Below are 15,446 nucleotides of genomic sequence, written 5' to 3' on the forward strand. Positions count from 1 at the left end.
GGGCAGAAGTGAGAAAGCAAAGGAGATACAAGTATAGGAAGTAAGTATATAGTCTACACAAAATAATACAAAGTAATTTCAACAGACTGAGAGAGTGCTAGAAACTGAGGAAATAAGAGAAGCCTTAGGTAGGAGTGGCACTCCAGCCATGCTTTGAAATAAACTAAAGATTTAGACAGAGTGCATTCCAGTCAGGAGGAACCAAGCAAAGGTACTGGGATGGGAGACGGGTGATCAGTCCAGGAACATGAAGCAGACCAGTTTGACTGGAATGGAGCGTTGAAAGGGGAACAATACGAACTGAAAGTGTAAAGACAGATGGATGCAAAATTGAGGAGGACTTGGGGTGGCTAAGTGGCGCAGTGAATAGAGTCAGGAGGACTTGAGTTCAAATCCGGTCTCAGACACTTAACACAAAAAAAACTAGCCGTGTGACCTTGGGCAACTCACTTAACCCCAACTGCCCTACCTTCCCCCCCTCCAAAATGCAAACAAACAAAAACAAAATAAAACAAATTGAGGAGGACTTCAAATGTCAAGCTGAGGATTTTGTAGTTTATCCTAATGACAATATAAAGCTACTGCCAATGTCCGAGTCTGTTTTACTGAAGGAAGATATGAAAATTAAATGGGGGATGGATTAGAGAGGGGAGAGACTGGAAGCAGGGAGGCCAATCAGGAGAGTATTAACAACGGTCCCCCTGAAGGTGATGAGGATATGATTTAGGGTAGAGATGGTGGGGGAGAAGAGAATGGATGAGAAGTGAGGAAGTAGGATCAATCAGACTTGCCAACTGACTGGATATGAAGGTTGAGAGACAAAGAAAAGACATGGATGACTCCAAGCTTCTGAACCTGGGTGACTGGAAAACCACAGCAGTAAGACCATCAGAAGAAAAAGAGAAGTTCTATGAAGCTAAATTGCCAAGTGGATAGAGCGCTGGGGCACTGGGCCTGGAACCAGGAAGACTCCTCTTCTTGAGTTCAAATCTAGCCTCAGCCTGGCCGTGTGACCCTAGGGGAGTCACTTCACCCTGTTTGCCTCAGTACTTCATCTGTCAAATGAGCTTGAGAAGGAAATGGCAAACCACTGCAGCATCTTTGCCAAGAAAACTAAATGGGGTCATGAAGAGTAGGACACAACTGAACAACAAGCTCAAATCTGGCATTCCCTTAAGGAAGTCGCTTCAATTCAGATTTATGCACTGATGTAATTATGAAAGCTACATTGAAAAGCTTCTGCAATACAGCCAACATGTATATACAAGATTGTGAAAATTGTCTGACACAGTATATGCTGGTTATGACATATCAAAAAGAAAAAAACAATGCATTTGTAATGAATGATAACTACAGCATGATGATTTTTAATGCAAGTCATGACTAACGTCAAGTACAAGCAGAAAGGGGCTTTTAGAAAATACAGTATGTTAAAATTTTGACCTTTCAAGAACAAAAGAAAAAGTTAATTTCAGTTACCGAAGGAGTCCCATGTCCCAGTGTATTTTTTTCCTGAAGAACTGTGCATTTCATAAAAGCTGGCACCAACAATTTCTCTATGTCAAGAAAGACCAATGACAGCAGCCAAGATGTATTTAATAAAGGGGAAATGAAGCACAAAGATCAGCTGATAAAAGGATACCTAGCCTGCTTTAGCCCTTGACAACCCAACAGAACCTTAAGAGATTCAACCCCTTTTTCTGAAGGAGAAAGACCCTGTGTGCTGGCACCTTCCTCCTCTGTTGAAGACACAACTTGCTGCAAGGATGCAAAACTTCCCCCACAGAAGCACAACCTCAGCTGAGTCCGACAGCTAAAAATGCTAACCAGATCCAGAAGACACTGAAGAAGAAAAAAAATCACAACTAACCCCTCATCACCTGGGAGAAAGCATATCACAATAAACCTTCCTGGCTAGGCTACACAAAACATGGGCAAAGAGAAAAAGACTAGACCTCTGCTTCTCTTCTCGGACGTCCCCTTTTTAAGCGCCCTTCCCCATTTCCATTCCTAAAAGCAGAGGGAGTAACCTCAGTAGTATTTCTCACGAAGCTCTAAACCAGTGGGGTCAAGTCTAAGGACGCGTCATTCCTCTTCCTTCCCACCCACCCACACATGGCCGCCACCACCCTTGGAAAACCGGCGAGCCTGGGTGGGAAAGAGAGGCCCCCTCCAATCCCAGGAGGGAGAGTGGGCAGAGCTATGGGCGGAAGGGACGACACTCTGCACCCGTCTGGCAGAGGAGGGGGTCGCCGCCGATGAACGACGGGGGCCCTCCCCACCCTCGCAACGTCTGCATCTGGGGAGAGGGCCGCGGGCAGGAGCCGGGCCGCAGCCGCCCGGGAAGAGGAGCGACGTGGCACAGTGGGCGCTCGCCCCGCCCCTCCCGCCCAGCCCAGGCCAGCCCAGCCCAGCCCCTCCGAGGCCGGTTACCAGTTGCTCCAGATGCCGTAGAGCAGCTCCACGAAGGCGAAGGAGAGGTTCAGGCACAGGAACAGGAACAGGTTCCGGGAGGTCTTGTCGGAGAGGATGGACCTGGAGGAGGCACAGACAGAGAGCAGAGCCCGGCTCAGGGGAACTGGAGCTGGAGGCGGGGGCTCCCCGTGCAGCCCCGGGAGGCCCGGCCGATCCCGGGGACCATGGACAGCAGGTCCCCCTCCCCCCTCCCACGGCGGCTCCCGCCCCCCCTCACCTGAACCAGCCCGAGATCTTGCGGACCAGGTGGAGCTTGGGGGGTTTGTATTCATCGTCCTTGATGGAGAGAGGCAGCATCTTCGCCCCGGGCTGCGGGCCCGCTCTCCGCTCCCCGCTCCCCTCCTCCCCTAGTGAGGCGGAGGCGGAAGCTACGGTGACCCCTCAGCCCTGACCAGCCAGGACCCCTCCGAGATCCCTCGCACACACGCACACACTGGGACACGGCGACTTCCGGCCTGGCCCGTCGCGCGTCTGCGCCCTGGGACGGAAAGGAAAAGAGAAGTGGGGAGGAGGGAGCCGGAGCTGCCCGAGCCCTGCGCTGTAGGGGGCGGGGCCTGCTCTGGGGGCGGGGCTTTTGGCTGGCGTAGGGGCGGGGCCTGGCGGGGGCCGAGCTAGAGCATGGCTATTTCTGAGTCCTGGGATGGGTGAAGAAGGTCTCATTCAACTCTAAATTGAGAGATTAGAGCAGGAATGTGTGAAGGGAAGGGACGTGGCTCTGACCTTGAGAGACCTGGGTGGTGATACACTCTTATACATTCTAAGCGGATCCGGGAAGAAGATTAAATAACAATTATGATGATGGCTAACATTCGTGTAGGCTGTATTGGAAATCAGCACGTTAGCCACTGTCACCCAGAGCCCCAATGCAGGTAATGCAATTGCAAACTGTCTTGGGGTAGAGGTGGTGGAGGTTGAGTTACTAGTTGGTTAAGGTTGGTTTCGTGAAATGAAATATGAGTTGCCCTTCCGCCCCACCATCCATATAGAGCTGACTGAATTGGCAGGATTTCGAATTGGAGATGATGATGATGATGGCTAGCATTTAGATAGCACTTTAAGGTTTCCAAAACTTTTCATTTATAGTTTCATTTGACCTTCTGGAGATCATCTAGTCCAACTCTAGCGTTCTACAGATGAGAAAATAATAGCTAATATTTATCTAGTCCCTTTTAAAGCACTTTACACATCTTTTATTTGAAATGGAGGTCCAGAGTTCCTCACCCACAAGATTTGGAAATGGAAATCAAAGATTTAGAGGCAATCAACTCCTAACCTTTCATCAATCAAAAAGCAAAAGGGAAATAATCTCTACCCTCAAGGTCTTACATTCTAAAGGAGAAAACGGGTTGCACATACATTTTGCAATGAGGATACTGGTGCCAAGAGAGGTTGTGGCTTGTCCAAAGATCCCACTGGTAACAAAAACAATAATTGCATTTTTATGGCTGCCCAAAGTTTACAAAGTGTCAGGCATGGGTCTTACACTCAGGTCCTCTGTATTCAAATGTAGAACTCTTTTTTTAACTCCACTAGACCATGCTTACCCTCCTCCCTCTGTCCCTCCCTCTTAGGAATGTTTATTAAAGTTCTTATACCTGGTCCCCTTCAAGTCATCTTCCATGGATGATATGCCATACCTCCTCAACCAGTGGCTTGCCCTTCACCCAATTTTCATCATTGCCCTTTTGCCAGCCTGAGATTTGCTCCTCAGAGATAATAACCACAGGAAGACCAGCTGTCTCACAATAGTTGGATGACCTTTATCATTAGACTGGTGGATTTCTGGATACTCCTACCCTTCATTTCCTTGCTCCATTCTCCTCTCTTTCTCCTTTATCTATTTAAATATTCTAGGCATTCAGACACTCGGACTTGCATTGGTTCTCTCACGTTGCAAAATACTCAAAATATGAGAGTCATAGATTAATTGGGTGACACTTTTTTTTTCTTTTTAATCCTCATCTCAATGTCTCGCACAACCCCACCAGGTAACTGCACTAAGGTGATGTAATACTTTTGGTTCGGTTCACTGAATGGATTATTTAAGAGTTTAGAATTTGGTCAAAAGCAAATTGCTGTTCCTTCCCGACCTCTCCCCTCCCCGCCCCCCATCCTCACTCTGGTAGGAATTAGGGGCTAATGTCTACCTGAGAAAAGAAAAACATGCATTTCTTCATCTTCACTCATTCTATGCGCTCTCTGTTCCAGACAAACTCACCTACTTGTTCCCCAAACACCAGCCATGCTTTTCTTTTTTTTTTTTTTGGAGGAAGACAAGGCAGTTGGGGTTAAGTGACTTGTCCAAGGTCACACAGCATCTAGTAACTATGTCAAGTATCTGAGATCGGATTTGAACTCAAGTCCTCTTGATTCCAGGGTTGGTGCTCTATTCACTGCGCCACCTAGCTGCCCCGAACCATGCCTTCATTTATCCAGGCTGTTCCTCTTTCCTGGAATGCATCCTTCCAATGCTAAAATTAGTTGCCATCTCCAAAGGGAAAACTTTACTGATCCTCCATAATTACTAAGGCTCTCTCCTCAAATTATCTTGTACTTAGTTAATCAAGAAATCACTGTTTTCCCCCATAGAAAGTCTGAGCCTTTAGGGCAGGAGAACTTCAGGAATTTTGTGTTTGTTTTCCTTTTCTGTCTTTGTTATCTCCCCAGCACCTGCTAGGGAGCTTTGTAAACAGAGGCTTAATAAAACGCTTGTTGAATGAATGAATCAAGTGCATAACCATATATATGCATACATACATGCTTCTAGGTCATCCTTTTTGTATTTGTTGATTGAAAACAATGACCCCATAGATAGAAAACAATCACCATCTGCACAATTCTGTCATCAGCTCTGTATTTGATTGAGGGATTTCTGCCTTTGGGGGACCATCATAATCTGTCTGTAAAATCAGATGTGGATGTGGATTACAAAAGCAAAGTAAATCGCCCGGATATCGTTACAGTAGCCCAAATCTGTATTGCACCATTGTCGCCTTCGGTTAATTGAAACATTCTAGGGAGTATTGAATACTGGTTAGAAATAGTCATAGTGGCCTCTTCACAAGGGAAAAAAATAGGCATATGCCAGGTCTTGGGGTAAACCCTGTGAATGCTTAAAAGTTGTTTCCTTGGGCAAGAATCAACTTCACCGAAGCGTAATGGAAGGATAAGCTTTTGGGGTGAGCTGAAAACTACAAAACAGAGCTTTTTGGGTACTTCTGGCTCCCCTAACAGGAAGTGGTACTCCTAGAAAAGGGAAGAGATTGCCCCTGTTTCCTTTAAGACTAGCTCATGTTGCGGGGCGGTGCTTCTCCCCACTACCCCCTCCGCATATCAATCCAGACTAGAAGACATTATTTCTGCGCGCTGTTTAATCTTGCCAAAATGAGCAAATTCGATCAAGGCAGAAGCAGGAGCTTCACTCCCTTTTCTGATATCCACGTTTCACCAGGAAAATAAAGCGGCTAACCCGCACTGCAATCCTCTGCACTCTCTGTAGGTAAGAAGGCAACAAAGCCCTCCCGTGAAATATTCTGTAATGAGCATGTATATTTCTCTCTTGTTTATGGGATTCGTGAGGGGAGGGGGTGAAGAAGAGTAGCATGTTCTTGTTTTAAAGGAAAAAAAAATAATTGCTCCTACTTGGTGTTAAAAAATTCAAATGCTTCTATTAAAGGTAACTGCATTGAAGAGAAAATGAGGTTCCTGGAACGAAGTATTGAAAATAATACTTTCCTCCACCTTCTTTTACTTTATTTTTTTTTATTTAAAAGGGTAAAATTGTTTTAAATATCCGAATTCGGATTGTTAAGGAAGCTTAGTAAAATGACAGGAGACTGTATTCTATTCTGCTGCAGTGCTCTCGAAAAATAGTCCTAGGTGGAAACTACACTGTACAAGTGAGACGGATATTTTAAATAAGCTGGTCTTCTCTGAATCTTTCATGGCAATATGTTGTGAGCTTATGTTACAAAATGTGTAGAAATTTTAAAATACAAACAACTATTTTTTCATGATCTTACCAAGGTCAGGTGCATTTCATTTCCCTGTTTGTCCAATCAGACTTTGAGTATAAAATTCTCCATATTTTAGCTATATTGCCCGGAATACACTAGCTCTAACTAAGGGTAGGCTTAAGGAAAATTCTGCATTCCAGATTTGAAACAAGATAAAGGAATTAAAGCTTAATTTCTGCCATATTGTTTTCATGAGTCTTCTTGGATACCAAAGCAATGCTAAGTTTGCATCTTTCTATCTTGGATCTTATGCAGAGAAAGACTAATGTGATGGGAAAATGCTTCTTTTTCCATCATTACTTTCTAATTCAAGTAACAGTTATTATATGTGTGTATTGCATATTTACTTAAAGGACACAAAACCAGTCTCTAGTCAAAATGATACTTTGTTTACGCGTTATATTTTCAGACTAGCTACCAAAAGAAGTACCAATCAAATATTTCTTGGCGCCCCCTGGCCCTTCCTTATTTCCCCTTCAGTGATCCTTATCTTGGAGGGTATTTTATGTGTGTGTATTTTACAGTCAAAACGACTTATTATCTTTATTGCTCTACTGACATCACAGATCCAGAACCTGAGTCTTCAAGCATATGGATTCGAATTCTTGACTGCTTATATAGGTCAGAATACTTAACTGCTTTTATACTCTCAACTTCTTAGGAAATGTGTCTAATAAATTACAGGAAAAAATATTGATTTCTTTATTTTAACAAGTAACATTTAGGTTAACAAGCATTCAGATTATTGCTATTCATATCAACAAGCATTTATTTATCACCTACTATGTGCCATTTGTTTTGTTAAGAGCTAGATTTCTACATGTAGATTTCTGTCAGGAGATTTTAAAGCACAGATTGGCCAGTCTCCTTTTGATTAACTGCACTGGACTAAGCATACAGAATGGGACAGTGTAGAGGAAGAGGGGAGGGGGAAAGAATGGCTCTCAGACCCACTGGGGCAAGACTAAGAGCCTTCTAGCAGAGGGACATTAGCAGAGGCAGCCAGTGTCATCTCTTTGGAAATAAAAAGCTGTTTGCCAGCAGGAAACATGAACATTGTTGCCTACCATCAGATGCTACTCAGTGTTAACATTTGTCTGCAAGTCTGCTTTAGATGCAGCTGTTTTAAAATCCTGCTGTTTTTATATCTACTTCATTTTGGTAGACTAATAGTCCTTTGATGGATAACAAGATGCAGATTAAGCTACTACATAGCTGTTATGTAAAACAATTCACATGCACGCAACATTCATTAAGCCAACATTTATTGAATGCTTGCTGTGTGTTATATGTACTATGCTAGACTTCATTGAAGAATTAACCCAAAGCACAGTAATTTCCAGCTTAATTAAGGCATAGCTTTATTACTTATGGCTATAAGGGAGATAACTTCTCAGTACAGAAAGAATACTGTGGAATAGCCTTTCATCTAATTGTGTGGCCTTAATTTTATAAGCTTTGAAAGAAAAAAAATCAAAGATCTTAGTGGAAGTATATAAAATTGGGAGATTAATGAAAGTATGCAAAGTAGATAAGATAGGATAACTATACAAGGTGGAATCACCAAATCGTAACAACTGCTGGGAGAAGGCTGGGGAACAGATTGTTGGGATGTTTTGAGAGAGAGATAAAATGTTAACAGATGATTAATAATGGCAAGTAGTATAAGCATTTCTATTGTTCTGAATAAAACATGGTTTCCTGTGGTGCAGAAATTTCTCCTGTACATTACTTTCTTCAAGTTAACAATATCTGTTCTACCCACAGTCCTTTGCAGTAATGTCAAACCGTCTAGAAACACAACAACAAAACAGTAGGTGTGGGATCCTTTAGATCTAGAGCCCTAATTCCTTAGGTCTAAGGGAGATAAACAGATTAGATAAATTCCCCTTGGAAGGTTAATGGACACAGATATTTAACAGAACTGAGGCCCAGAGAATTTAATTGACATGCCCAAAGCCACACATCTAATAAGTGAAAGAACTAAGATTTAAACCCAGTTCTTCTGATTCCACATCAAGCCCTATGTGTCAATATTTCAAAGGGTTATAGTCGTGAAATAAATTCTTTCCTCTTCTGCATTTCCTAAAAGGGTTTTCTTTTATCTTTTCAGGAGGAGTGGTAATAATTAAAAATAGCCAACGTTTATATAGAACTTTAAAGCATGAAAAGCACTATGTGTATGTTTTCTCCTTTGGTCTTCACAACAACCCTTAGGAGGTATTATTCCCATTTCACCATTGAGGAAACAGGCTGAGAGAGTGACTTACCCAAGGTAACAGTCTGCATATGTCAGAACAGGATTTGAATTCAGGTCTTTCTTACTCCTGGTCTTTTATTTTGCACTTGGTCACCTAGCTGAGGTTTCCTATGAAAAACTTCCTATGAGTATGTTACTAGTTATTTGACTCTGGAGAAGTTATTACCTCTGAGCCTCTATTTACGTCTACATTTGAAAACTAGGGATCATAATATTGGCAATGCCTATCTTGTAGGATTAAACTCCATGATAAATGTGAGTTAGTACTTTTATCATTATGTGTCCATTTCATTGCAAGGTAAGTTTAACCATGGAAACAAAACAGAAAATTCTAATGCACAACCAATTCCTAAAAATAAATACTTAGCCTCTGGGGAAAGGTCTAAGCAACATTGTTTTTTCATTTTTCTTGCTGACTAAACTAAAGGTAAACAAAATATTTTCATTCCCTTAAGAGTACAAGGACAAGCTGTTGATTCTCCATTATAGAAGACGGGAAGGAGAAGTCAGACATACTTGCCATGATGAGGTAAGTCCCAGCACTTTTATTTGGGAAGTTACTTCTGTGAAGTTCTTCTAGACAAAGGTATTTTTTTATTTCTTGAAAATAAAACATCTCTTCAGAGTCCAGGGCTTGGATTGAATATTCCTTAAGGCCCTTTCCAGGTCTGATTCCATGAAACATAACCATTCTTGTAGACTAAGACAAGATAAATGTATACATAGAGTATAAATCATGTCTCAAGTAATCAATTTAAAACAAAGCATTAAGGTTGTGAGAAAGCTGTCACCAATAGTATTAGCCCAGACACAAGCTCAGGAGTTATGAATTGTGGCTCTGACTTTTCACTGCTTGTGTGACTCTGGGGAAATCACTTATTCACACTGGGCCTTAGCTCCCGCATCTGTGAATTAGGGTTAGGCTCTCATTATCTCTCTGTTGAACCAGAATCTCTTAATTAGTCCCTCAGTCTCCTCAACCTACCACAACTTTTTCCAATGAATTTTACACACTGCCGAAAGAGTAATCTTCCTAGAATACTTCTGAACTTTGTATCCCTGAACATCCAAAACAGTGCCTTACCTAATCAATATTGCAAGCTGCTCAGTAAATACTCATTAAATAAGTGAATGAATGCCATTTCCCTGCCCTGATATCTTAGCGCCACTCTCTGCTCTCTCTCCCATTATCTATACAAAAAGTCTACTCTTAGACTTGCTCTGGCCCTAATCTTCCATTCCAGTTTTGTTTTGCTTTTCTCCTTCATACCCCAAACTATCCATGTAGGACTGTAACTATCAGTTTTGGTGCTCCAGTCAAGAAGTACCAAATATTTCCTTGGATTATTCAAGGGTGAGGACCAGGTTGGGGGGTAGGAGAGAGGCCATTACTAGATCTACAGAGGAGTGAACCAGAGACCCCATGATACTGACCTCACTGGAGTAAGACCCCAGTATACCATAAAACTATTACTATGAAGGAATATAACTGGCAAATACCAGTTTATCTGATCTAAGCATTCATTGGATCATAGATTTAGAGAAGCTAGAAGAAACCTCAGAGGTCATCTACTTCATCCCTTTCCTTTTGCAGAGAGGAAACTGAAAGCCAGAGAAGATGAGTGACTTTAGGGCTGATAGGCAGCATAACCAAGTTGGAATTCACACTGAGGTCCTTTGATTCTAAATGCAATGTTCATTCCATGAAACCAGGGTCTTTTTTTCATGCCCTAGAGCACACTAAACTTTTTCTTTTTGTTACCTTATGTTTCTTTCAATAAAAAGTTTCTTTGCATGGACCTCAGTATTATTTGTAAATTTTTATACTACAATACTAATTTTTTAAATATTTTTTTTTTGCTTTTTGGAGGGCAGTTGGGGTTAAGTGACTTGCCCAAGGTCACATGGCTAGTTTTTGTGTTAAGTGTCTGAGGCTGGATTTGAACTCAGGCCCTCCTGACTCCAGGGCCAGTGCTCTATTCACTGTGCCACCTAGTTGCCCCTCCAATACTAATTATTGTATACTTCATTAAACTTCTAAAAAGAATAGACATTTTTAAAAAGATGGATTACAATGAAATAATATTTGATCCTAGAATCAGTAGTGAGCCATTAGAGTTTGTTGAGTGGGGGAATGACATCATCAGGCATGCACTTTAGGAAAATCACTTGGAAAGATTGTGTGATTGTTACTTCTGTTTCTAGGGATCTTAAAGTCAGGGTCTAGAACTGTCTCCATTGGAATCTGAGGGGAGGTAGTAGTGGTAGTGCTTTGGGCCATTGGAGAGAGATGTTACTTAGGGAATCAGGGACAGATTCATAGAGGACAGAGTAGGTAGACAGGTCAAAGCACTGCTATCTGTCTGCCTCTTTATCTTCCTGTCTGTCTATCTAACTGTCTACTACCTGTATGTCTGTTGGTCTATCTCTCTAGCACTCTACCTCATTAGAATGATTTGAAATAGTATAGTTATTATTATACCCATTTTACTAATGAAGAACCTAATTAGAGAAGTTAAGCAATTTGCCCAAGGTATATTTTTGTTATTGTTTAGTCATTTCAATCATGCCCAACTCTTTTTGACCCCATTTGGAGTTTTCTTGTCAATGATCCTAGAGTGCTTTGCCATTTTCTTCTCCAAATTATTTTACAGATGAGGAAATTGAGGGTTAAGTGACTTGCCTAGGGTCACATAGCTAGTGAGTATCTGACTCCAGATTTGAACTCACAAAGATGACTCTTCCTGACTCCAGCATTCTATCCACTATGCCACCTACCTACATAAATGTAATTGTTATTGTTATATATACTTTCACATGTGGGAAGCTCAGTACTGACCATCTAACTACCCTACTAAATAATCTCCCATGATTCCCTGTTAGCCCCTCATAATCTTACTCCAGTCATGCCTTCTTCATTTTCCTTATGAGCAGCACTTGTTCTCCTGTCTTTGTTCCTTTGCATTGGCTGTCTCCCCTCCCTGGAATGTGTTACCTCCTCACCTTTGCCTCAGAATCCCTTGAAGTTTCCTTCAAGGCTCTGCTCAAGCCCTACCCTCTGCCTGAAGCCTTTCCCACCCTCATCGTTTAGTGTCTTCCTCCCAAAATGGTCTTGTATTTATTTTGTGTATACGTGTATAAGCACATGTTAGACTCTATTGTACACTCCTCAAGGACTTTTGTCTGTGTATCACTAGCACATGGCATACAGTCGAAATTAAATAAAAAGGTTGTTAATTGATTGATATAGGGTCAGAGCTGATTTTCATAATCACCCTATGAAATGGATAAGTATTATTATCTCTCCTTTATAGTGGATTATTTCAAAATTATTTTTATTTTATTAAATATTTCCCAATTACATGTGAAAATATTTTGACAATCATTTTTTAAAATTTTGAGTTCCAAATTCTCTCCCTCCTGTTTATCCTTCCCCCCTACTTGAGAATACAAGTAATTTGATACCTATACATACAAAATCATGCAAAACATTTCCATGTTAGCCGTGTTGCAAAAGGAAACAAACAAAATAAAACAATAAAAAAGAGCCAAAAAAAAGTATGCTTCAATGCATTCGGGATTCCATCAATTCTTCCTCTGGAGGCAGATAGCATTTTTTGTCATGGTTCCTTTGGAATTGCCTTTATCAGAATAGCTAAATCTTTCACAGTTGATCTAAATCATATATCCATTTCAACATTATTGTATTATACAGTATGAGATGCTAGTCTATGCCTAGTTTCTGCCAAACTGCTTTCCAGTTTTCCTAGCAACTTTTGTCAAATGGTGAGTTCATATCCGCAAAACTTGGATCTTTGGGTTTAACTAACACTGGATTACTGTGGTCATTTACTACTGTGTATTGTGTACCTAATCTATTCCACTGATCCACTCCTCTATTTCTTAGTCAGTACCAGATTGTTTTATTAATTACTGACCTGAAATATAGTTTAAAATTTGGAACTGCTAGGCCACCTTCCATCACATTTTTTTCATTGATTCCCTTGATATTTTTGACTTTTTGTTCTTCCAGGTGAATTTTATTACTTTTTTCTAGCTCTATAAAATAAATCTTTGGTAGTTTGATTGGTATGGCACTAAATAAGTAAATAACTTGGGTAGAATTGTCATTTTTATTAATATTGACTTGGCCTACCCATGAACCATGAGTATTTCTCCATTTGTTTAGTTGTCTTTGTGTGAGAAGTGTTTTGTAATCATACAATACCTGGATTAGTCTTGGCAGGTATAAAATACCAAGTATTTTATATTCTATGTCATTATTTTAAATGGAATTCTTTCTATCTTGTCCTGCTGTTTTGTTAGTAGTATATAGAAATGCTGATGATTTGTGTGGATTTATATAATATCCGGTAACTTTGCTCAAGTTGTTGATTGTTTCAACTAGTTTTTTAGTTGATTCTCTAAAGTTCTCTAAATATACCATCATATCACCTTCCCTTCCTATTTCCAATTGGTAATAGAAACATAGATTTCTATTACCAATTGAATATGTATATATGTTTTCCCACTTTCAATCAATTTAGATGTGGGTGAGGTTCAAGCATTGCTCTCTCCACTTTTCCTCCCCCTCCCCTATATTGTAGAATCTCTTCCAGGTGTGTCTCTTTTATGTGAGATAATTTTCCCCATACTTTCTCTCCCTTCCCCCTTCTCCCAGGGCATGTCTCTCACCTATTCACTTTTTTTTTTACATCATCCCAACATAGTTGACTCATTCCCACATCCTCTTTCTGTGCAGAATCCTTCTTACTTTAATAATGATAAAGTCTTATGATTTCTCTTTCATATTTACTTTCTTGTTTCTTATATTTCAAAGCCAAATTTTCTATTCAGTTCTGGTCTTTTTATCAGGAATGCTTGAAAGGCATCTATTTTATTAAATAGCCATTTTTTCCCTTGAAGGATTATACTGTTTTACTGGACAGGTTATTCTTGGTTTTATCCCAGCTCTTTTGTCTTCTAGAATCTCATATTCCAAACCCTCCCCTCCTTTAATGTGGCAGCTACTAAATCTTGTATGTTTCTGACTGTAGCTTCATGATATTTGAATGATTTCTTTCTGACTACTTGAAATATTTTCTCTTTGACCTGGGAGCTCAGGAATTTGGCTATAATATTCTTGGGAGTATTCATTTTGGGATCTTTTCTTAGGTTGTGATTGGTGGATTCTTTCAATTTCTATTTTATTTTCTGTTTCTATTTTTATTTTATATCCTCCGGTTTGAGGATACCTGGGAAGTTTTCCTTGAAAAGTTCTTGAAATATGGTGTTTAGGTTCATTCTTTGATCATAGTTTTCGGATAATCTAGTTATTCTTAAATTTCTCTCCTTGATATATTTTCTAGGTCAGTTGTTTTTTTTTTTGATGAAATATTTCAAATTTTCTTCTATTTTTCATTCTTTTGACTTTGTTTTATTGTTTCTTAATGTCTTATGAAATCATTAACTCCCATTTGCTCTATGCTATTTTTTAAGGAATTATTTTCTTCAGTGAGGTTTTGTACCTTTTTTTCCTTTGAGCAATTATCCTTTTTTAAGGTTTTATTTTTGTTAGTATTTTCTGGTGTGCTTCTTTTACCAAATTGTTAATTTTCCTTTTAGAATTTTCTTTCTTTGTCTAATTTTTCTTCTACCATTTGTATTTGATTTTTAAAATCTTTTTAAAAACTCTCCCAGTAATTCTTGTTGGGTTTGGGTCCAAATCACATTTTTCTTTAAGGCTTTGCTTATAGCTGTTTTGATTTCATTGTCCTTCTCTGAGTTTGTGTATTGATCTTCCCTGTCACCATAGTAGATTTTGATAATCAGGTTCTTTTGTGTTGTTTTGTTGCTCATTTCCCCACCCTGCTTCTTGATTTGGAACTTTATGTTAATGTTTGGTTCTGTATATGTATGTATGTATGTGTGTGTGTATATATATATATATATATATATATATATATATATATATGATATTGGGGATAGAGGTGAGCAGGGGAAGGGCACTTTCTCAAGATTTGGGCAACTCCATAAGCAAAAGTTATACTGAGAAAAAATGAAGGCTTACATATTTAATTGGAAGGCACCTTAAAACTAATCTAGTTCAGTGCCCTCATTTTTGAGATTAGGTCACCTACAGGGGCTATATGGCTTGCCCAAGGGGACATAGGTTGTAAGTAATGGATGTGAGGTTCCAGCTGTACTCCTCTGATACTAAATCTGCTCCTCTCACTGTACCTGAATTGCTGAATTGCTCAGCCTCCCTGCATTTTTAGCAGTTAGTTATTGTCTTCCCAGAAACAGGTGAAAGAGGACAGGGTTAGGCCCTTGGAGCCAACACAGCTTGGAGAAAGTGATAGAAGTTCCCAAGCGGCCATTGTCACTGTCACAAAGACTATTTCTTCATAACTCCTAAGTAGTCTGTATTCAGGTAGACCGGTCACTTCAGCCATTTTAACAATTGAGCCACATCGATGAAGGAACAGTCATAGACAGCTAAGCTCCTGAGATCATCTTTGCCATAGACAGATAGCCGAAAGGCCCCATCATCTTAGGTTTTCTTGCTTGCTTGTTTTAGGTCTGCTATTTCCCTGTCTCTGCCTCTTCTGTTGTGTTATTTATTTATTATTAACAATATCTATAGAACACATAAGAACTAGCATGTCCTGGTGGCAAAAGAGTCAGCCTTGAAG

The 15,446-nt window shown here is 40.2% G+C and overlaps 2 protein-coding genes across 4 annotated transcripts in view; one reads left to right on the forward strand and one right to left on the reverse strand.

Annotated features, from left to right (window-relative positions):
- SLC30A7 (solute carrier family 30 member 7) overlaps positions 1-3,005 on the reverse strand; it is an 85,852-nt gene extending 82,847 nt beyond the window's left edge. Inside the window, exons 1-2 of one of the 2 annotated variants that reach the window (XM_069090518.1) lie at positions 2,693-3,005; positions 2,434-2,535 (exon numbers count right to left, since the gene is read on the reverse strand). In XM_069090518.1, the coding sequence (XP_068946619.1) occupies positions 2,434-2,535; positions 2,693-2,772 (182 nt within the window). In that variant the 5' untranslated portion in view covers positions 2,773-3,005. Of the gene's footprint in view, positions 1-2,433; positions 2,536-2,692 lie in introns of those variants that run through there. The other variant, XM_069090520.1, reaches the window with a different exon arrangement.
- Positions 3,006-5,665: 2,660 nt separating this feature from the next.
- EXTL2 (exostosin like glycosyltransferase 2) overlaps positions 5,666-15,446 on the forward strand; it is a 29,040-nt gene continuing 19,259 nt past the window's right edge. The window contains exons 1-3 of one of the 2 annotated variants that reach the window (XM_069090522.1): positions 5,666-5,974; positions 7,058-7,112; positions 9,207-9,280. In XM_069090522.1, the coding sequence (XP_068946623.1) occupies positions 9,273-9,280 (8 nt within the window). In that variant the 5' untranslated portion in view covers positions 5,666-5,974; positions 7,058-7,112; positions 9,207-9,272. The remainder of the gene's footprint in view (positions 5,975-7,057; positions 7,113-9,206; positions 9,281-15,446) is intronic. The other variant, XM_069090521.1, reaches the window with a different exon arrangement.

The sequence above is a fragment of the Petaurus breviceps genome, unplaced genomic scaffold, assembly GCF_028583685.1.
Source record: "Petaurus breviceps papuanus isolate PSGF00001 unplaced genomic scaffold, PetGlider_PUasm1.0 186, whole genome shotgun sequence".
Classification (NCBI taxonomy): domain Eukaryota; kingdom Metazoa; phylum Chordata; class Mammalia; order Diprotodontia; family Petauridae; genus Petaurus; species Petaurus breviceps.